This window comes from Lampetra fluviatilis, chromosome 30 (genome assembly GCF_964198595.1).
Source record: "Lampetra fluviatilis chromosome 30, kcLamFluv1.1, whole genome shotgun sequence".
Classification (NCBI taxonomy): Eukaryota; Metazoa; Chordata; class Hyperoartia; order Petromyzontiformes; family Petromyzontidae; genus Lampetra; species Lampetra fluviatilis.
The window spans coordinates 4,877,433-4,900,059 of record NC_136304.1 but is presented as its reverse complement, the minus strand read 5'-3'; the positions used below and the strand labels follow the sequence as shown (position 1 = coordinate 4,900,059).

The following is a 22,627-nucleotide window of genomic DNA, read 5'->3' as shown; positions in this document are numbered from 1 at the left end:
GTAGGCCAAAAATGCTCTCTGGAGGGGCTGTCGAGAGCTCCCTCTACTGCCAACAAGCAATTGCAGGGTTGCACCTTTACCTTTTTACTATTCAATTTTTATTCCAAAACCTGTTGAAGGAGAGATCACATCGCAGAGAATGTATTTTGCTCCTTTGTGATTGCCTCTATTATTCGTGGGTGATGGGAATTTTTGTGCAAAAGAAGCAGAAACGCGAGCCTGTCCCAGCCGCCCAACCTCGTGGAGGCTTTTGAATGGAAATTGTGAAATTTGCAACACAAAACTCAGAGACTTGGTGACGATGAATTCCCCAAATATGTTTACACGTATTTGGTTGTTAATTTTGAGGATTTTCAGGCAAGTAAACAAAATATGTGAGTGTCAACGTTTCACAGTGGAAGTGCTGTCAATTGTACATTCTTCTTCTATGCCTGTCATCATTGTCAGCTCGTGATCTCTCCACTGCTGGATGAGGGTCTCACCAAACCTTAACGCCACCCAGAAGATCGCATTCAAGTGGCTCAGCCACCAACAGTACAGTTGGAATGGTTCTTGGTAGCAGCTATCTCTGCAGCCCAGGCGACTCGGCACCGCTCTGCAAAGAGGGCATTAGTGTTCCACATGGTCGTGCGTAATCCCAATGACAACACCCGCAGTGGCCGCACTCTCCTGGTTTGAAGCCTCCTCAAGCTGCAGCCGCAGACTGACACTGACACCGATCACTTGCCACTCTCACACTCAGGCGAGCGAGCGAGCCGTCAGGCGTGGTGCAGAGCCTGAAGAAGTGTGTCTAAAACAGCCTGAGCAGGGCGATGGTGGTGGAAGGGGTGGAACACATGAGCTATTTTCACATCACAGGCCCGACGCAAAAGACACAATGAGAGCCCGGTGGCTGTGCGGTGATTCCAAGCGAGAAAATAGGTGGCCGAAGACGTTTTAACTCCACTGAAAATGTATTCGCCGTAAATAAACCGTCCCGCTCTGACCGGCGTGGTGAAGTATATGCTAAAATTACTACCATGACTGACATGACATTTGATTGACAAAGGGTTATACATAATAGAGGTTTTTTTTGGGTTAGATCGCGTAAATAATAATTGACGCGATAAAACCCCAAAACCCTCTATTATGGATGAAATTGGTCGCGAAAGCCTACGTGTTAAACAAAGGGTTATACGTTGGGAGATACGGTAATGTCCTCTTTAAGCACAGTTGAACAATTTTATTCACAGGCCTTTGTCAAACCGCTACTGGATAAAGGCCTCCCCACGCATTTTGGCCGTGGTTTTTTTTTTATTTGACCATAGCCCACAAGAACACAATACGGCTCGCGATCGGGCCTACGTGTCCGCATGTTGTTATCGTCAGACGGCGTTGCACTCTTTTGAGTTGCATTCCTGTGTTCAATTGGTTGTAACAATGCCTGTTTGAGCAACCTCTGATTGCGAGCAGGGAGAATATTGATTATTTTTCCTGCTGGTAGTGGTGGTGGTGGAGGAGTTGTGGATGAGAGGAGGGTGCACTGCGCTATGAACCCGGCGACCTGAGTCACATTGCTGGCCACGACTAAAAACATCAGCGACGAGTGACAATGCAACTGATCCTGGGCTACCGTTAGGTACTATCGATCTGTGATTGGCCGTGTCGGGTGGTGGAGGGTTACGACACATTTATAAATAACGCGATCTAAACCCAAAAACGTTGATTATGAAGAGCTTTATAGCTGATCGGATTCCTCCAGCATAAATAAACATTCTGATTTTGAGGTTGACTCAGCCTCCAACGAGTACCTAGTGCAGTGTGTAAAAAGAAAAACATAAGTTCTAGCAAGGCAAAGGTGGTTGGATGTGGTGCTGGCCACACGGCCACATCGCGCACTGTTCAGGCCTTAATAGGCGCTCGCAAACAGCCCTACATGGCCAACCAGCTCAACATAGGCTTCAAATTCGTGTAACCCCAGGGGTGTGTACATGGCCCAGCGGAAGCGCAGTGGTAGAGGGTTTGCCGCATGCCCCAGAGGTTCGCGGATCGCGCCCGGTGGCCACTCTGGCCAATACTGTGGGTGCAGTGTCGGATTCTCCCAGTAGCAAAAGTAGCTACATATGTAGCTACGGGCCCCGCACTTTCAAGAGCCCCGCGCTAAATGCTTTCAAGCCATTAATTCCGGTTCAGTGATTCTGCACTTGTTCTATAACTATATACTGCCTTCAACCTTTATGAACGACTGGGTGTTTAAGCTAGATTTGAAGTTTTCGTGACTGCAAGGATCCATAATCTTTGGTTCTTTTGGTAAAGTCACATAAATAAATTAAATCACGACGTTTCGATTGCAACACAAGCAATCATCATCAAGTGTGACAACCACAGCAGGAAATTTTTGCTTGTGTTGCAATCGAAACGTCGTGATTTAAATATTTTTTTTCACCTACGTGACTTTACCGAAAGAAACAAAGAATATGGGTGTTTAAGGTTAACGATTTGTCGTATTATCCGGCTGTATAGCAAATGAAAAAATACAATTACTTTACGATGCAAGTAAAACATTTGTGTTTTAATATTTACGTGTTTATTTATTTATTTTGGGCCCCTTTATAGCATGATACAGGCCCCGCACTAGCTTAATCCGGCACTGTGTGGGTCCACTAACCAGAGAAAGAGTCATCGTCTGTTTCATGCTGGATGTTAAAGATCATCGCACCTCCGAATAGCGCGGGTTGGCTACGTAGGGTTTGCGAAAGAAGTTCAACATCCATTCGTATTATTTGAAAAAGAGGAGGCCGCGAAATGGTCGAAATATGGCAAATGTGAAAGGAAATAAATAACAACCGCATACGGCTCCCTATTAGGAAAATCAACAGGACCCGCCTTAAGTAAAAGTCTTGAGGCTCAGTGAGTCTTTCCTGGCTAAATAAATGTTGTGAAGAACCGACGTATATATAGGAGAGTACACCGAAAAGCAGGAGAGAGACACTGAATGAGCCTGAAGAAATGCAAGGGTTAAACCAGCCCGCCTAATGCTGTCAGCCCACGACACCGGACCGATGGCCCGGTGCGCGCCGGCAATAGAGCCCACTCTGCCACGGCAGCAATCAACGGCGTGTCTCCCTAGTAGCTGGAAGAAAGAAACAAGTATAACCCGTAAAAACAAAGTTTTTCACTATAAATCCTTTATATGCGTGGCGGCTAGAAGTCCTCTCGTCCTCTGGCTTGAGATGGCTGCCACCTATGGGTCAGATGATTGCATTGCACCTTAAGCAATTGGTAATTAAATATATTTTTGTCCTAAAAAGTGTAAAATTTTGGGAAAAAAATTTCACGAACATTAATTGTCACGCACAACGAGTCTGTGTGGAAAATGTCAGCTCGATTGGATCACGGGAAGTGGGTTAAAAAAAACCACCGAAAGATTTGCACGGTCCTAAGCAAGCAAGCGAACTTAATATGAAGGATTAACAAGTAAACCCGTAAAAACAAAGTTTTTCACTATAAATCCTTTATATGCGTGGCATCGGGGCGGCTAGAGTCTTCTCGTCCTCTGGCTTGAGATGGCTGCCACCTATGGGTCAGATGATTGTCTGCCAGTATTAAGCAATTGGTAATTAAATATTTAATTTGTTTTCCCTAAACAGTGTCAAATTTTGGGAATTTTTTCACGAACATTAATTGTCTCGCACAACGAGTCTGTGTGGAAAATGTCAGCTCGATTGGATCACGGGAAGTGGGTTAAATAACGACCGAAAGATTTGCACGGTCGTAAGCAAGCAAGCACGCAAGCAAGCACGCAAGCAAGCGAACTTAATATAAAGGATTAAAAAAAAGCTGTTTCGCAAATGAATGCACGAGCGAGAGCGCGCACACGCACGCGCGCGCGCCGGCGGTCACGCGACCCGCTAAACAGCTGACTCATCTGTTTGTGCAGATATGTCTCGCCGTGTCCCCCCACCGCCTTCTGTCTTCAGTCCTGTACGGTGCGCCCACGTGTATCGTAAGACGCATTTTCCCCACTTTGTAAGTTAAAGTCAATTCTAGATTTGAAGCTTTCGTGACTGCAAGGATTCATATTATTAGGTTTTTTCGGTAAAGTCACGTAGGTGAGAGTCACGTAAGTGAGAGAAATGCCAAGAAAACAGTCCTTGTATGTATACTGGTTGAGGGTGGGAGAATATTAAAGTAAATTGTTGGGAATTTTCCCATAGGTGGAGTTTGGGGAGAGGTGCAGCTTTGCCTCGAATTAGTCCTGTGGCTGGTGCGATGTGTGAACATCGCCAATCGGGAGACCGAGGCGACCAGGCGTGGTGCTGGCCACCCACCCCCTCGTGTGCCGTGCCGACTACATGGGGGATCTTTGTCTTTTGGCGAGAGTTGCGTGACTTTATTGACACCTGGCACACGTTTCGGAGGTGTATCTTACTTTTCAAAGCGTCTTACGATCCAGAAAATGAGACATTCGTATGTTTTCCCTTCCATCCTTCGAAAATTAATAAAAAATAAAATAATAAAAATCATGACGTTTCGGAGGCAACACAAGTCTCCGTCATCAGGTGGGAACGTCACAGCCAGATTTGCTGTATCAAGTGAGGCAGGGATTCCAAGATGGAATCCCTACGTGACTTTACCGAAAAAGCTAATAGTATTGGTCACAACTTTAATGTACTGCTCACAAGAGGACAAAAACCCTCTAAAGAGTAGCACTTCGATTTCATAATCGGCTATTGAGACGCGAACCGTAAAATGTCGTGCACGTGGTCTCGACAGTGATGAATTGTGTTTGTCCTGAACAGGACCCTGCGGGGTGGGCTGGTAGGAATAATACTAATACCGGTACAGGGATATCGACCGCACACATACGCGCACACACGCACATACACGTACACACGCACACACACACACGCACACACACCGCACGCACACAACAACAACAACAACCGCCATTCGCCACTAAGTGGCGGTGACGTCACCACGACGCTTGTGCCACGCACACACACACACACGTACACACACATGCACGCACGCACACGTAATGAAGTTGTGTTGCTACGCTTCCAGTTCGCCGTGAATAACGATCCGAAGCCCAATAGCGCCCATTCATCACGCCGCTCGATTGGGCCGGACACGCACACACGCACGCACACACACGCACACAGTCACACATATACACACACACACGCACACACAGACACGCACACACACGCGCATACACACGCACACACACGCACGCACGCAAACACACACACACACGCGCATACACACGCACACACACACGCACACACATACACACGCGCACGCACGCGCACACACGCGCACACACACACACGCACCTCTCACCTGCAAGGCAGCGGTCGCCGCTTCTCCTCCCACATCTCTCGTCGCGGCAGCTGTAACGATGGTGCAAGTTTGTTTTTATCATCAATTCCTCCTCCACCCCTCCCCGCCACTGTTCACCCACCAGAATAAATGAGTTCGCTCATAGTCAGTCGATCAAAAAGTTTCGCCGTGAGGCGCCGGAAGCGACGGCCATCTTGTTTAATTCACAGATCGCAGGGGGAGCGGGCGGCCATCTTGTCGGACAGGGTCATGCCAAGTGTTTGCAGTAGGGGGCGATGTTGATACACGGACGGACGGACGATATAATCTATTGGTGGTCTGGTCCACTTCGTTCCTACCAGTATAATGGCCACGTATACTCAATCTGCCCATGTGAGGCAGCTTCGCAGCTCTTAATCAAACAGTGGCGATGGTCATGCCCCCCATTAGAAACTAGCGGCTGCCGAGAACATTTCCAGCGAAGGACCAGCAAGCGAGAGGCTTCATCTTAGCTGGAACAATCCGGACCGCTGTTCCGTGAATTACTGTGGCATGCCACATCTACGATGCAGCAGCAGTAGCAGCTGCTGCTGATGGTGTTAACAAACAAGTTGGGACATATATATATATATTTTTTTTTCTAGGCTTAGCTGTACGTAAATAAAAAAAAACATCCAATGCAACCCCATGCTCATATGTCACCTGTGGGAATATTAATGTCAGATGAAATATTGCATCCACTTTAGGGGAGGGAATCACAGAGCCGTTTTGTTTTTTGATTAATGTGGTTGCACTAGATTGTCGCCTAAGCTTGAGATTTAAACACAGCATTAAAGTATTATTCAGGATTCATTTATATGCTTCTTGATGTTTATGAGGGTTACCACAGTCCTGTATTTATGTCCGATTCCGACATTTTTGTAATTGCTATTTTACAGTTTTATTGTTTTTATTTGTGTACTTTGCTGGACTTACAGTCCAAATTAGTTCACTCAACAGCCTATATTGCGAATAACAGACATGTGGTCAGTTAAACTATACATAATTACCAGAGAGAATACAATTTCAAGTACAAAAGTTGTGACGCCATTCCGTCAATTACTCCGAACTGGGTTTTTTTGTTTAACTAAACATCAAAGTACTGTCATGGGTAAGTGCCACTGTATTTATGTAAACATTTAATGCTATTGCAATGTTTTTTTCTTCAGGAAATTACACCTATAATGTTAAATGCAGCAACGTTAATGACAAATGCTACGATATCTTGCAAAACGAATGATACGATTACTGCGGATCTCATATCAGAATCAGAATATTTATGCTGGAGGAATCCGATTAGCTATGAAGCTCTTTCCCACAGATGTCCAGACCCTTACAACAACAAATATCGTATCGTGGTATCGACCCATCGTGACAAACCTCTTTTGCACAACTCTCCTCCACCACCACCACCTTAGCCGCTCACTATCTCATTTTGGCCTCATCCACACCAATTAGGATTATTAATGAATGAGCGATTCCGAGCAAGGGAGTGGGAGTGTTGGTGGGTGGTTGACAATCGAATTCCTAATATGCATTATATAGTCTCATTTCGTGCGTAATTACCTCTCCCTTAATGAGAGGGTTGCCGAAGACAAAGATAAATGCCATAAATGGCTTATTGCTTGAGGATGGCCAACGAAGTCAGGCTGACCTGGTGGTCTTAGTAGAGGCTGTTCGACCGTGTTCCAGCAGCATTCGTGTGTGCGCGCGTGATGTCTTCACGTGGGGAAGCGGCGGTGCAGGGGCCAGGGGCTGGTGGCGAAAAGATTAGCAAGTTGCGCGAGGAACTCGGCGACCCGCAATTCGATTCCTCCGAGTCAACTTGAGCTGAAAATTTCGGATTTTATTTCGCACGTTCGTGTGTTTTTTGTTCAGATTTCAATGCATCTAATTTACAAGTGTGTTTTTGCCTTCGTTGTTTGTGAACTACAGTTAATCGTACTCGTTACATTTGATCATATTACACGGTTATAATGGAAAACAACGAATTTGCACGTAAAGATCCTTCAAGTAAAACGATGCATTTTTTTGTAAAAACCGTAACAACATTTAATTTAACGACGTCACGTTTGTCTGGAAATTGACGTCACGTGATGGCAATTGAAATCGGTGCATTTCGCCGCAAGGGCCTGATGGAGTTGCGAGAGAGGCCCGGGTGGTTGTGAGTGCAGAGAGATGAAAGCCTCTGTGGCTCGGAGGCAACTCTACAAAGGATCTTCAGAATGAGGGGGAGATGTTGCAGTTGACCCAGGATGGGCTTTGGGAGCCAGCGTGGCTATCGGAATAGTGGCGGTTGTTTGTTCGCTGTTGTGTCGGTGTAATTTTACAGGTGTGGGAAGAGAGTGGCAGTTTGCACACTTTACGAGCGGTACGAAGCACACGAAGCCTACAACAAATAAAATCATTACAACCTTTTGTGCTGTTTTACGGTAGCTTTAAAGTGCTTTAATAAACCCTACTTCCTTTCTAGCCCCCCTTTTTCCGTGATCAACATTATATATCTTTTCGTGTTGTTTATTTTGCAATGGAACACTGCCCCAATTTACACTGGGGGTGGAAAATATCGGTGAGCCTGGAATATAGCGAGAAAGGAAGACACACGGGTTGTGGACTTTGAGATTGTAATTTTGTCACGGAGTAAACATGTTGATGAAACCAATAGCGGCTAGGTGAATAGATTCTATTCTGTTTACCGAAGTGACATTTAAATACAAGAAGACAATACAATTCAAACAATTGACAACATTAGCTGGGATTACAATGTTGTTCATGTGCTTCACTTACAGATTGCCCCTATTGTTTTGCTCCACATAGTAGGTGCTCGACTCGTTATTATGATCAGCAGCTTAGATGTAGCTACAGGTGCTTCTAGAATCAGTAGTTCTTAACCTGGGATGCACCCCCCTTTCTCCCCCCCCCTTTCTTCCTCCCCCTTTCTCCCCCCCTCCCTTTGTCCCCCTCCCCTTTGTCCCCTCCCCTTTATCCTCTCCCCTTTCTCCCCCCCCTTTCTCCCCCCCCCTTTCTCCCCCCCCTTTTCTCCCCCCCCCTTCCCCCCCCCTTTCTCTCCCCCTTTCTCCCCACCTTTGTCCCCCCCCTTTGTCCCACCCCCCTTTGTCCCCCCCCCTTTGTCCCCCCCCCCTTTCACCCCCCCCTTTCTCCCTCCCTCCCCCCTTTCTCCCCCCATCCCCCCTCCCCTTTCTCCCCCCCCCTCCTTTCTCCTTCCACCCCTCCCCTCCCCAACTGTCCCGCGCTGATACCGCCAGCATTAACGGCCGCCGTGCAGTTTCATCAATTAATTTAATTATCTCCCCTCCCCCCCCTCCCCACCTCCCACCTCTATATTAATGAGCCTACCGCCTCTTTGTGTGGAGCAGCCTGGCGACGTGACAAGACGCGCGTAGCGGCACGAGGCTCTTCGTAATCCGGCGACGCTTGCGAGACAACAAATGGATGGCATTTGGTGGTGCCCGGGGATTTGCGGCGTTGTTGGCGGGGCGGGGGGGGGATAAAATAAACAAATAAAATTGCAATTCGCGTCCACTGTTGGTATTTGTGTGCGTTCAGGTGAGGAGCGGTGCGTTAGGGTAACGCAGCATAATTGCCGGCTGCGAAATTCTGAGAGATGTCGGCGACTTTCTCATGCCGCCAAACGACGCGAACGCAAACAAATAGAAATTTTGTAAAAAAAAATCCACGAGTGTTTTACATTTTAACGAGATATGACATCGTACCGGCGTTCCCTCTTGCTTTAAACACCTTTATTGCTTGTAATAAACAATAAACCAAGATATTACATTACAAGCAAGCCAATGCAAACAATAAGGAACATATGCCGAGCATATTTATTTCATGATGGTTTATTTTAGTAACAAATGTCTGTGGCACGTTATTAAAATTTTGCATAATTTGAAATTCATTTTCGTCATCTTTTGTGCAGTTTCTAAAGACTTGTTTAAGACGTACTGCCACTTTGAGGTCCTGCATCAAATAAATATTGTCTTGATGCGCTCCCTTGTTATTAGTACAGTATAACATAGCAGGTGCACTTCTTTGTGCACTCAGCCGATGTGGATGTGACACACACGGCTTCGCCCGGGATCCCTTCTTGCACCTGAGCTTTAAAAAAATACAACGTAGAAATCATACGCGTTGTCTCACATTACCCAGCTTCATAGAGTCCCAGCAATGTCGACGTCTGATTGGTGTATCCATAATAAATAATAATAATGCCGATTGAGAGTCCTTGATCAAACCCACTGCTGGATGACCGCTTCCCAATGCTGTCTTTTTATTGAGTTATTGAGGCAGCTGGCCAGGATTAGGCAAGGACTTATCCCACTGTGTCATTAATGGGGGTTGTTTGACCATACTTCACCATGCTGGTCAACGCGGGTTGCCGAAGAAGGGGATGGCGAAGACCAATTTTGACATCACTCGCCACTGATTTCAGCCATGGCATGGAATTCAACATGCCAACGACTGCACCACCGCTCTCCACATCATCGTTATATGACGCCAATTCATTGAAATTCGTTCGATTAATGCAAAATAAAGTAATTGTTTCATTGTAAAATTTGCACGTGGCAGTGCTCAGAGGGGGGAGGAGGGGGGAGGTGTAGATGGAGTAACGACTGTGATTAAAAAAGGATGTAAATCCACGTCCTCTATTTATGAACGCCCCCTAATCTCAACGCAGAACTTTCGCGGCCCCACGCGATTGAGAGCACACCGTTTTGCACCTTGAGCCAGTGACGTTTGCAGCTTCGTCGGGACGAGCTCCCGTTCGGCGTCCTCGCCTACGCCAATCGCACAGCGCGATTGCATGTTCACGTACGTAAAATATAGAACGTGAACAAACAAAAATGTGAGTCTTCTTGGTTCTTTCGGAAAAGTCACGTAGAAGGGAAATAATAAAATAATAAAAATTAAAATAATAAAATAACTATTTTATAAATAATAATAATAAACATCATTATTTTATAATGTTTTATTTTTATTATTTTTATTATTTTATTATTTCCCTTCTACGTGACTTTACCGAAACAACCAATAAGATGAATCCCTGCAGTCACGAAAGCTTTAAATCGAAAAAATATGCAGTCACGAAAGCTTTAAAAAATGTGCAGTCACGAAAGCTTTAAATCGAAAAAATGTGAGTGCTTATTTTTATTTTGGCTGCAGTACACCATATGCCACGAAGTGCAAGTGAAACGTGCTTCCGTGCGTACGTGTGCCACAGACACGTAGGTTTTATTTTATATATATAACCGGCTCGCGACACCAGCTGCTACTTTGAGCTATGCAACATTTTTTTTAAATTGGCTTCTCTTCTAGCCGCGCGAGCGAGCGAGCGAGTGTCCCTGAAAATAATTCATGAATTTCACAGCGACCGTGTGACTACTCTCGCGTCGCGTCTTGGACATCTTGTCCCCCCCCCCACCCCGTGGCGCGCGCGTCGGTCTCGTTCTTAAGCAGCCGGCTGATTTCGTTATTATGTCTTCTAAGGTTTGTTTTTTTTTCCCTCGCCGATATCATTACCGCACCGTCGACGAATATATAAGTAAACCCATCTGCAGATGTGTCTCTGAGCTCCGACGGCATGGGCAGTAGCGCTTGTTAAAACGTCCTTTTCCCATTCTTCTGTTCCTGTCATTGGACTCCCAATTGTGCATTTGGCCAGCCACATGTGGGCGGACGCTGATAATTAATCATCCGCTCTTCGAGAGCTTCTGTACCTGGATATGACTTCGGTAAGTGATTTATCATTGACATTTGGGTTCAGTAATATCATTAGTGAGTTCATTCATTACGTGGTCTTACCCAAAATCAAGTATGGCTGTGGAAACCTACGGCTGAGTTGGTTTCGGTTGTCCATGCATGTGCTCATTCTCGGAATTGTCCAAACGTGGAGACATGAAGGTGAAGTTGCTTACTCATGCCAATGCTGGTGGGAGACTGCTGCAGAGAGACTCTCTAGCAGGGCATTTTGGCCTCGTCTTCGACGCTGACCAGACTTTTTGGAAGAGGTGGAAGTATCCACGTGTTACCCCACCGCACGCGACCTGCCGATCAAATAACTGCAATCAACCCATTTACACAGCTGGGTGGTCAGAGACGGTCTGGGGGGGGGGGGAGGATTCAAGAAACTTGCACCATCGTTTAAACTGCCGTGCCGGAAGATGGAATCGAACCGGCGACCTCTGGGTTGCAAGACCAGTGCGCTGCTTAACCATGACACCGCTGGGTCAGCATCCCTGGAGTTCATGAGACGGGGTTAAACCATGGGCTCTGTGACATGACCCCAGCCCTGCCGCGTTCAAGGCCTTACCAATTTTCTCGGGGAAAATGCCACGATTTGAGAAAACAGGCAGTGTGCGAGGTCACTCCGCCGCCTATTTCCTTTGACCCTGTTTTGAATGCGTTTAATACATTTTTTTTAGCCAAAATAAATATTTGTGTAGCAAAAAAAGTCGACAAATATGCATCTCAGTGGAAAAATATAATCAACCATCACACGGAATCTTCGTAGTGGGGTTGTTAGTCAAGCGTCACGTGATTGTTTTAGGTTGCCACCTGTCCGGATTTTCCCAGGATGTCCTCTTTTTAAATCCTTTATATTAAGTTCACTTGCTTGCGCGCTTACGACCGTGCAAATCTTTCGGTCGTTTTTTAACCCACTTCCCGTGATCCAATCGAGCTGACATTTTGCACACAGACTCGTTGTGCGTGACAATTTATTTTCGTGAAAAATTTTTCCGAAATTTTACACTTTTTAGGAAAAAATAAATTATATTTAATTACCAATTGCTTAATGGTGGCAGGCAATCATCTGACCCATAGGTGGCAGCCATCTCAAGCCAGTGGACGAGAGGACTCTAGCCGCCACGCATATAAAGGATTTATAATGAAAAACTTTGTTTTTACGGGTTAATTTTTTGAGGTGTAACCGTCCTGGGAAATTTGCAAAAGCTTTTCCGGGTCATCAAAAACTCCCAGTGTTGTCAGTAGTGTCATTAATACACCACTCAGTAAAATGGCCCTCTTCATACCGTATCGTGGAATATTCTTCCCATGACTCGTCCCAGTTTACGTTGTGCCCCAAGGGTGGTGACACACCCAGAAAGTGCTCCATTATTATTTACCCTTCTTAACGACGGCACTTGGCAATTTACAGGCATCTGCTCCTTTGTGCTTATCATCACATGCTGTCTATGGCTTCATTTTCTACAATTATATTCTGTCCTACACGTTTTTTTTTCGTATAAAAACCGGTGCCTTCTTATCGCCGCAACATCCTGAGTGATTTGCCTGCCCGTGAATTTGTTCAAATTCCACTTGCCTCTCGAGCGCGGATACCAGGCACATTGCCTGGCAGATCGTCCTGAACGAGACCAAACCAAAAATATCCACCACCTTGGCTCCGCTTAATCTCAACACAATATGCCGAGCGTCAGCACAGCTCTCCCCGCCGTCAGGCGATCTTCGCGATTTAGCCCGGAGTCGAAATCAAAAGCAGTGAGAGGTACATCCGACAGCTGTATTCCCGTCATGTCATTTGCACCCTGATCTCTCTCGCTATTGGAACGCATCAAATGGTTTATGTGTGCTGCTGCTGCTGCACTGTGGTGAGCGCAGGGGGGAACGAGGGGCGGGGAGAGGGGGGGGGGGAAGTGCAGAAATTTACAGCGTTCAGTTAAGTAGGCGCGCGTTAATGTGCAGGCTGAGACAAAGACAATATCCGATAAGGTGCGAGCGTAATTTAAATGCATTAACACCCTAAATAGGTCGTGCAGGATAAACGTTCTGATTTTTTGTACCACAAAGCACGGCAAAAAAAACACACGTACATTGCATTCGCCTCTTTGTGTTTGGCGAGTGGATTGTGGGTAGCACCCAGAATATTTCAGGACCGAGGCCCCGTGGTTGGCGGAAGAGACGACGGAAAATTACTGCGCCACGAAAAAAACATTCATATTTTAAATTTCACCCACGTTTTGGGTCCCCTTTTTAAACACCTTTACAATTCTGATTGTGCAATTCCGTTTGCGAAATCTTTTGCGTCTAGTCCAAAAGCAGAGCGTGTTAAAAAAACGTACAAATAAGCCTGCGGTGTCGAACATTTTATCAATGGAATATTTATCAGTAATGTTGCCAAAAGTGTGCTTCCTGTACGCACGAATGGCGCTTTAGTGGCCACCTGTACCATTTATGAATACGCGCTTTTATGGCCGCATATAATTGCAGCTTCACACCGCGTGGCTCAGCTCATGGGCCACTTACGCGCGAGTCTCGCGACGAGACCAGACAAAGCAGCGCACAGGAGCGTCTCAAGAACGCGAGCGTACAAGCAGCGCTCTAAATTGCTTCGCTTCTTTCACCATACCTCTATTTTCGCCAAAGTGCCGCAAAATTCCCTGTGCTCGTGAAAATGTTGTTTGTCAGCAGTCGCCTTCCATGTCCCTGCCGGCATTCCATCACGGCATCAAGGGTCGTCTGCATCGCGTGACCATTGTGAACAGATACCCCGTACGGCAAAAAGACAATTTTCAAAATTGCAGCTCGCTTAGGCTACGCTTTAAAGCGCTCAATGGATGAAAGTAAAAGGGTGCCGCAACTCGCCTTGTGCTGTAGTTAGATGGGGCAGCAGAGTCCATCCAAACTATTCAATGGCCTGTGATGTTCTCGTGCATGGTCTGGCATTGCCTTGTCGGCGGCGGGCTTCTGCCATTTAACGAACGTTCATTCCCTTTTTGATGGACCTATGAAGGAATTAAATTGTCACATTTTGTTTAAATACTCAGGTTCAATCATAAAAAAATTATGATCGCGGTTCAACTCGTAGTGCAAACGCCCTGACCTTTACGCCGGTGGTTGTACTCCTTCGTTCGAAGCCGTCGTGCACACACATTGCGTTTTTTTTCGACGACTTGAGCCACCGCTCGCAAATCCTGCCGCTCCTGTGCACCTTTGGCATCTCTCCAGCGAGACAGAATGGGGAGGGTGGTCACGCAAACCTCTGCAAAAAAACACGCCCGCGCCTTTTCTCGCATGGGGGGTGGGGTGGTGATGGATAAATCGGTCCTCCTGCGCGAGCCAAAGCGACAAAATGTGTCGCTCGACAACAACAACAACAACAAAAAATTCCGCGGGGCTCCTTCAGTTCACGACGCTTGTCTCGGCCAAGCGATTGTTCATGATGGCCAGCGAGCCCACGCCGTACGAAAACCCGTTGTCCACTTTGACGGCGACGGCGGCGGCGGCGGGCGCGCTCGATGCCGTCGCTGGCGCCGTGCCGTTGGCCGCTTCCGACAGCTGCTTCTGCATGATGGCCAGCGACACCTTGTTGGAGGCGAGGAAATCCTGCATCGAAATCATCTCCCCCGACATGCGGCGCCCGCCGTCCGTCTCGCTGTCCACGCCCAGGTCTGTCTCGATGGAGATGGTGCGCATCTTCTGGTGCTGCTGCTGCTGCTGCTGTTGCTGCCTCCTCTGCCAGTGCCGCTGATGCTGCTGGCTGTGTTGTTGCTGCTGCTGTTGCTGCTGCTGTGTCCGCGGCTGCTGACGACCGTGCTGCTGCTGCTGATGTTGCTGATGATGATTGAGCTCATGGTGCCGGTGAACGTTGCTGGGCACGACCGCGTTGCGTCCCCTCGACCGAAACCCGCGCTGCCACAGGTACCGCCGCGCCTGCTCCACCTTCTTGAGCGTCCAGTTGAGCAGCTGCTTGATGACTATGGAGATGACGTTGAAGAGCGAGTAGATGCAACACACGCCCAGCAGGATGAAGGCGAAGTTGACGAAGCGGTAGGCGCTCTGGTCGACGACCTTCGTCACGGCCGCCTGGCCGCTCACCAGGTCGCCGAAGCCGATGGTGCTGAACGCCACGAAGCAGAAGTAGAGCGAGTCCACGTAGCTCCAGTCCTCGACGGCGGAGTAAAGCGCCGACGCAGAGCACGCGATGGCGACGGCTGCGGCTCCCAGGATCAGCATGACGTGGTAGACCGACGGCTTCCACGCCTCGCGGGCCACGCCATCGTGCCGCGTTCTGCCGGGGCCCGCCGCGGCCGCCGTGGCCGCCGCGGCCGCCGTGGCCGGCGCCGAGGGCCCTGCCTCTGAGACCCACGCGGCCGCCACCTGCCGGCCCTTGCGCCAGAAGCGGCGCTGGCGGCAGGAGCGCATGACGCAGGCGAGCAGCGTGATGAGGCGCTCGAGGAAGAGGTTGAAGAAGAGGATGGCGGCCGAGCAGCCGAGCATGCCGTAGAAGATGAGGAACACCTTGCCCGGCACGGTCGCCGGCGTCGTCATCCCGAAGCCTGGTGACGACAGCGAGGGGGGCCCGGGTTGGGGGGGGGATGGAGACAGCCCCCACCCCCCACACACAAGTCACTGATTCGCCGCGGTCACAACTCAGTCAAGTCACGTCCGTGTCGCTCTTCTTTCGCTACTACCGTGGTTGCTGTTCCCACGAACCTCACCCGCTCATTCCTTCACCGACAGTGGCGTGACCAGCGTGGGGGCAGGGGGGTGCCTTGGCCCCTCCTGGTGGGCAAAGCTACGAGTTGGGGCCCCCTTGACAACCACCATGAGATGTGTTTTCAACAACAGTGTAACAGAACAACAAAAATTATTTGGTAAAGACGGAGCGCCCCTACAGCGTTAAATGTTCGATACCGTGAGTGTAATTATGTGATATATAGCCTCGGTGCAGCCGTGCGAGACAGATCAAATCCAATATTGGGGCCCCACTTGACCGAGTGCCGCACCACCTGAGCTGATAATGTAGTTACGCCACTGTCTACCGATGTTGAGGACCCGGTCTGCCAGGATGACCGTGTCGTCTGCTCCACTCTGTGTTCAACCGCCGCAATGCAGGAGTCCACAACAACGCTTCCCTTTCTGCTTCGTGCCTCGCACCGTGCCACTTTGGAATCCCATCGCATCGCTTTATATTCAACGTTCTCATAACTTCGCTCAGTTAACACTTTTTAAAATTCAATCTTAACCACTACACCTTCAAAATTGCCATTTGTTGTTGATGGTTTTGGGGTCTTTTGGGCCTTTGCTTTGGAACTGTGGTTTTAAAGGAAAAGAAAATCCACGGTCAGTCCACTGCTGGATGAAGGCCTCAACAAACTGTCGCTAGTCCTCGTGATCCCACAATGTAACATTCCACCTGGCCCCTGCACACGATATCATTTCTCGATGGCTGCGTTTTACAAAAAAAATGAACCACTAACCTCCTCTATTTATACAGGAAAATCTTGCCGAGTCTTACGACTCTCTTTTTCGGGAGAGCCCTGCATTGGGCTGCTTAACAAGCTCCACGAATGAGTACTTGGCGTCACGCTGGATGAAACTGCCGTACCCGGGAGCGTTTCCCCTCCTTTAGCTGCCACGCCGTCGTTAGTCTCGACCACCGGCCATCGCTCCTCTCTATGGGCGTGTTTCCGCCCAAGCGCACTTTGACCCCTATCCACCGTCAATAACGGTGCCGTTGACTCGCGCGCGCGTTCTCCGGCTATCGCGTTGCTGCTTGTGTGCACAACCTGCTGTGACGTGACCCAGAAACACGGCCATTGCTAACGAACGTGCGACAGGAAGTGAAAAGTGTACGTTCGCTCTCGTTGCCATTCAGCAATAATTACTGCACACCGTCGGGGTTGGCTTCGTTGGCAGACGATAAACTGCATAGCCCCCCATTCCAAACCCTCCCCTTACCCCCCCCCCCCCTCCCTCATTCCCCCACACCATGTGGGGCTTCCATGCCCCATGAATATAAAAAAACGTGACCGGGACAGTGGATTGAAGCGCGTCTTGTTATTAATGACGCGTACCTTTTTTTTGGTACATTTTCGAAATTAAAGCTGCATGACGCCAAAGGTGTCACTCCGAGGAGAGACGCTGTAGCCGATGGGTAGTGAGTTTGGGACAAGTGCAGATGTTGCGTAGATTTTGTTTTGCTTGTTTTCATTTCGCGGAGTGAATGTGTAAATGCAATTTGTGTTCAAGCCGCGCTCTGAGCGTGACGACAACTGAAGGTGGGGTGCCGACATTTGTGGTCACGTGGGCACCGAGCCAATTGACCCTCAACGAGTTAGGAGCAGCCAATAACTGAACCAGCGCGCACGTGAAATTTGTTTTCTTGTTTCACCCCCTCAAAAGCTCGGTGAATACACGGTCCGGATAATCCGTCCATGGATAATTGAGAGGTGAATTGTGACTTCCTGCAGTTACCTTTGAATAACAAACCAAACGTCACGTCTCCAGCGACGTGACGAAATATTCTCCTCGGCCATAACATTACACGAAACCGAACCAACGGTGGGGTGAGGAGGAGCAGGTGTTTATTAATAGATGTTTCTTGTCATATTTAAACAACGCCTAATTACAAAGCCAGAAAGGTCAGGTTAATCGTGGTCCCGGGCTGCCTGGAATGGGGCCACTCCGCTCTTGAATAATTAATAACGAAGAGTGACAAAATAGCATTTGCATAGCCGTCAATCTAACACATTCTTTTTTTTATTAAGCCGATCAGCAGCAGAACATTACGAAAGGGCAAGAGCCGTAAACTGACTGACGGATTACGGCAGCCTCGGCTGTGGTGGCGTCACTCGCAGGGACTTTTCGCGAGACAGCGCACGCCTGAGCCGAGTGGGGCTTCTTAAAAGTAATTATTATTGTCGTGACGATCGTTTTACCCACGAAAGCTTCACGGAGTCTCAAGACTACCTTTTTAGGAGGGCCCTGCCAAGTTTTCGCAGTAGAGGGGCGATGTTGCTGTGTGTGTCGAGTCACAATTTGATAATTTGCACGTAAATATTGTCGCCTTGGGATTGTTTTGGCCAATAGCTGTTACGTTGTGTGTGTGGTTTTTATTTAGACATGGGAGGAAACCAAAATATTTGAAGGGAACTCATGCAAAATAGGGGAATACAAAGTCCACACAGAGAGGTGCCTGATTTGGGAATGGAACCCAGACCTTCCTTGCTGTGAGACACAAGTGTTGCCACTCACATGGTGGGCGGGTGGCTGATTGGTCAATGCCACCTGCATTTGGATATGGGTGGTAAATTGGTCACCAACCTCGAGATATGTTCAAGTCGAAGTTGGTAAGCCAGCAAAAAGCCCTGGTGAATATCTGAAATTCTACCGGCGAATGATCTAAGTGGGTTGCGGTGTTACTTTGTGCATGAGGTACAGACTAAAATGAAAATGCATTGACTTACACAGAGAGATACTCTTAGTTTTTTCGGTAAAGTCACGTAGATAGATAAAGTCACGAAGCTAGATTTGCTGTATCAAGTGACTTGATACAGCAAATCTGGCTGTGACGGTCCCACCTGATGACGGAGACTTGTGTTGCCTCCGAAACGTCGTTATTTTTATTATTTTATTTTTATTAATTTTTATTTAATTTTTTACCTACTTGACTTTACCGAAAAAACTAAGAGTATGAATCCTTGCAGTCACGAAAGCTTCAAATCTAGAATTACACAGAGAGACCCACAATCTTACAGAAACACCGACAGATGTCAACAGACTTAAGCAGACATTTGTTCTTTTATAAATGTGAATGTCGATGTGGGTGCTGTGAACAAGTGGATGGCTTCAGGCGTAGCCTGGTGAGTATCTGAAATACCCGCACTGCAGAGGTCGCAACCGGGTACCCGATACCCGTACCCTACCCGATACCCGGCTACCCGTACCCGCCGGGTACGGGTACGGGTTACCCGTTTGCGACCCTGGTGCAGCCGGGTACGGGTAGACCGTGAGTCACCGGTGAGTAACCGTTTGTCACTCATTTCCCAACGTCTTGTCTCTTCTCACAATTCAAGTTCCTAGAATCAACCCACCCACGCCTGCAACATGGCTTCATCCCAGAGGTCGCAATCAGGTACCCGATACCCGTACCCTACCCGTACCCGGCCACAAGTAGCTATCACCTAGAATTGAAGCTTTCCTGACTGCAGGAATTACTCTACTCATTGGTTCTTTCGGTAAAGTCACGTATGTAGAAATAAAATGCAATTTTAATAGATCACAAATAAAATTTAAATAAATCACGATGTTTCTAAGGTTTGCTGAGTTCGCGTCTCCCATCTTCTTGCTGTATTTGCCTCCGTGCAAGTTTGCCGTTCTCTGTGTGCTCTGTGTGTGATGTCCCGCTGTGTGTTCCATCACTGTGTGTTTTTGCCCCATTTTAACCTGACGATGAACGCTCGTGTTGCGTTCGAAACGTCGTGATTTATTTTAATTTAATTTGTGATTTATTTAAATTGTATTTTCTTTGTGATTTATTTAAATTTTAGTTTATTTCTACATACGTGACTTTACCGAAAGAACCAATGAGTATAGTTATCACCTCTTCTGGAATTTGCGAGATATTCTTCTTTCCATGATATGTCGAGGTTTTTGCACTTCAGACGTGGCAACTGGAGCCACTCGTGCTCCGTCGGGTGCTCAGCTGACGTGAGTTTATGGTCCTCAGTCCAGTCGCCAATGACCGCTCGAAAAAAACCACGCTAAGTTAACTTCACCTCTTCTCGTTTTTGCTATCATGGATCGATAATCCGGATCACTCTATTACTCTTTCCTGCGATTCGTATTTCCCAGGCAAGGCCCACTGAGCTTAAGAGCTCTTTTTCAGAAGCGACCTGGCCACAAATGATAGCTCAACGAAGTGGCTTATTACGTGGAAATGTATCGCAGACTAATACTTGAAACGCACGTTTCTAAATGTGGAGGGGAAAACCGGCGGATACCGATAAAAAAATCCACGCGACCACGAGGAGAGAGACATGCAAACTCCACATATACAGCAGGCGTCAGGGTCAGGATCGAACCCGCGACCTCCTGTATACCAGGCGATGTAGTTAACATCTCGCCACCGTATCGCCCCAAACTCAACCACTTGATATCATTATTTCCTAAGAACAAACTCTTTCCCTCCCCTTGGAAATTACGAATCGCCACCTTCTTTACCATATGGATGTGATTTGCTCAGCAACTCGAAGTCGATCTCCAAGTCGGAACCTCTGCTGCTGCTGCTGGCTGGCTTCAAGAGGACGATGAGCGGATGCCGCCCGCGCCCTCGGCGAACGCTCACAGCAGACACGGGCTCAGGGTGTCCTCCACCACTGGCCGAGGGATCGACCGAGGGGCGAAGATAAGTGCCCCCCCCACCCCCCCCAGTACGCGCGTCCACGTGGTGACGTGGAAAAGCGACGCACGGGGGTTTCCTTCGCCCGACGTCACGAACGGGGTGGGTTTTGGGGGGGGAGGGGGGTTGGGTACGGTGACGTCACTCGGGGGGTGAGGACCGCACCTCGTGACACCATCAGAGGGGGTTGACACCAAAATGGTTGTCTGAAACATTTTTGTGCAGTGTTTCAGCAGAAATGTATTCTTAAAAAAATATATATATCCCTGTAGTTACTTATGACAACAAAAACATTTTTCGTAAACCCAGCTTACATTTACAGTATCAATATACCTACAAGGCTAAAACTCTGTGCTAATTTACTTTTTGAACCTTCTAATGCTCTCCGGTCAGAGTCGTCATTGTTAGTTGTTACCCAACTATAGTGACGCTTCTAATCACGTGGTTTCGTCTGCACGCGCTACAAGCACGTGCTGTTGTGTTCGTCGCTGCTCGTGTTTTTATAGTCGCTGATTTAGTAAAAATTGTCTGGTGTTTAAGCTACAATATTGTGGTAATTAGTATGTGTGAACCTATATCAATAACTTTTTTAGAGAATTAAGCAGTAATTAAAGGAAATATCGTAATTTAAAGGTCTCATTAAAATGTTGCTAGTTGCTTTCGTCACAACTATTGCCATTACATTAAGCGATGTACGGGAGTTACGATTTACGAGTAAAATTATCACAAAATCCACGACTAAGGATTCTGTATGGTCTGGTACGGGCGGAGGTCCATGAGGGGTGACACCACGAGTGACCGCACTGGGTGACACCCACCCTATTAATGCCACCGCGTGTGGTACACTGTTTAGTTTCTATAATTCAAGTCTCAAATCTGAGCAACCAATCTAGGCCGAGTAGCAGCGAGTCTCGCGGTGCTTAATTATAATTAATACTCAATTGCCCGATGATGCTGGATGCAATTACCAGCGAAACGTCGTACTCAAAAATTGTAAATGTTGTGGTTTCACGCTTCAACACACCGGTGTGGGCTAAAGCAGTGAACTATTTGTCTTTTGTCAACGTGACACTTTTTTACTGATTGGCCGTGTCGGGTGGTGGAGGTTTACGACACATTGATAAATAACGCGATCTAAACCCAAAAACGTTGATTATGAATAATATTGGTCGCGAAAGCCTGCCACGTGTTAAACTCATTATTAAACCACCAGCCTTCGAACGCAACGGCGGCGATCAGGCACGGAGACTCTCTGCTTGCTACCCGGGGCTTGTGCCGCAGTGTTCCTGCTGCTGCTGCTACTGCTGCAGCCACTTGTACCAGTACCGCTTTGCCTGCTGCCCTGACTATCACCGCCGCTGCCGTAGCTGCTTCAACAACAACCGCTCCTGCTGCAGCTGCTACTTGCCCTGCTGCTGCTGATGCTGCTGCTGATGCCGCGACCTGCACGGCGGTTGCCGGGCGACGCGGGGAGGAGGGTTTTGGCTTCGTGCGTTCGGCCTCGTGTGGAGGGGTCGCCGCTCCAACGGGGCGCAGCCACTCCAGAGGCGCGCTAAGTACCCGGCCCGCCCATGACGCAGCTAATAAGGCGGCACAGCTGTCCTCTACAGTGCCCGGGTGTTTGTTGTTTTGGCGCGGTTCACCATAGTTCACTCAGCTCACGGGGGGTAGCACATGGGGCAGCCCAGGGGGGCAGTCCAGGGGGGCAGCCCACGGGGGGTAGCACATGGGGCAGTCCAGAGGGGCAGTTCAGGGGGGCAGAACAGGGGGGCAGCCCAGGGGGGCAGTCCAGGGGGGCAGAACAGGGGGGCAGCGCAGGGGGGCAGCCCAGGAGGGCAGAACAGGGGGGTAGAACAGGGGGGCAGCCCAGGGGGGCAGCCCAGGGGGGCAGAACAGGGGGGCAGTCCAGGGGGGCAGCCCACGGGGGGTAGCACATGGGGCAGCCCAGGGTTGCAGTTTAGGCGGGCAGCCCAGGGGGGCAGGTCAGGGGGGCAGTCCAGGGGGGCAGAACAGGGGGGTAGTTCAGGGGGGCAGAACAGGGGGGCAGCTCAAGTGGGCAGCCCAGGGGGGCAGCTCAAGGGGGCAGCCAGGACTCCACGCACAGCACGATTGGATTCACAG

General features: G+C 48.5%; 1 protein-coding gene across 2 annotated transcripts in view; it reads right to left on the bottom strand.

Moving 5' to 3' along the window:
- Positions 1 to 10,295: 10,295 nt before the first annotated feature.
- Positions 10,296 to 22,627, bottom strand: part of LOC144943155 (potassium channel subfamily K member 13-like) — a 34,147-nt gene continuing 21,815 nt past the window's right edge. For both annotated transcript variants that reach the window (XM_078870382.1, XM_078870381.1), the window contains one exon: positions 10,296 to 15,659. In XM_078870382.1, coding sequence (XP_078726508.1) covers positions 14,503 to 15,659 — 1,157 coding nt within the window. In that variant the 3' untranslated portion in view covers positions 10,296 to 14,502. The remainder of the gene's footprint in view (positions 15,660 to 22,627) is intronic.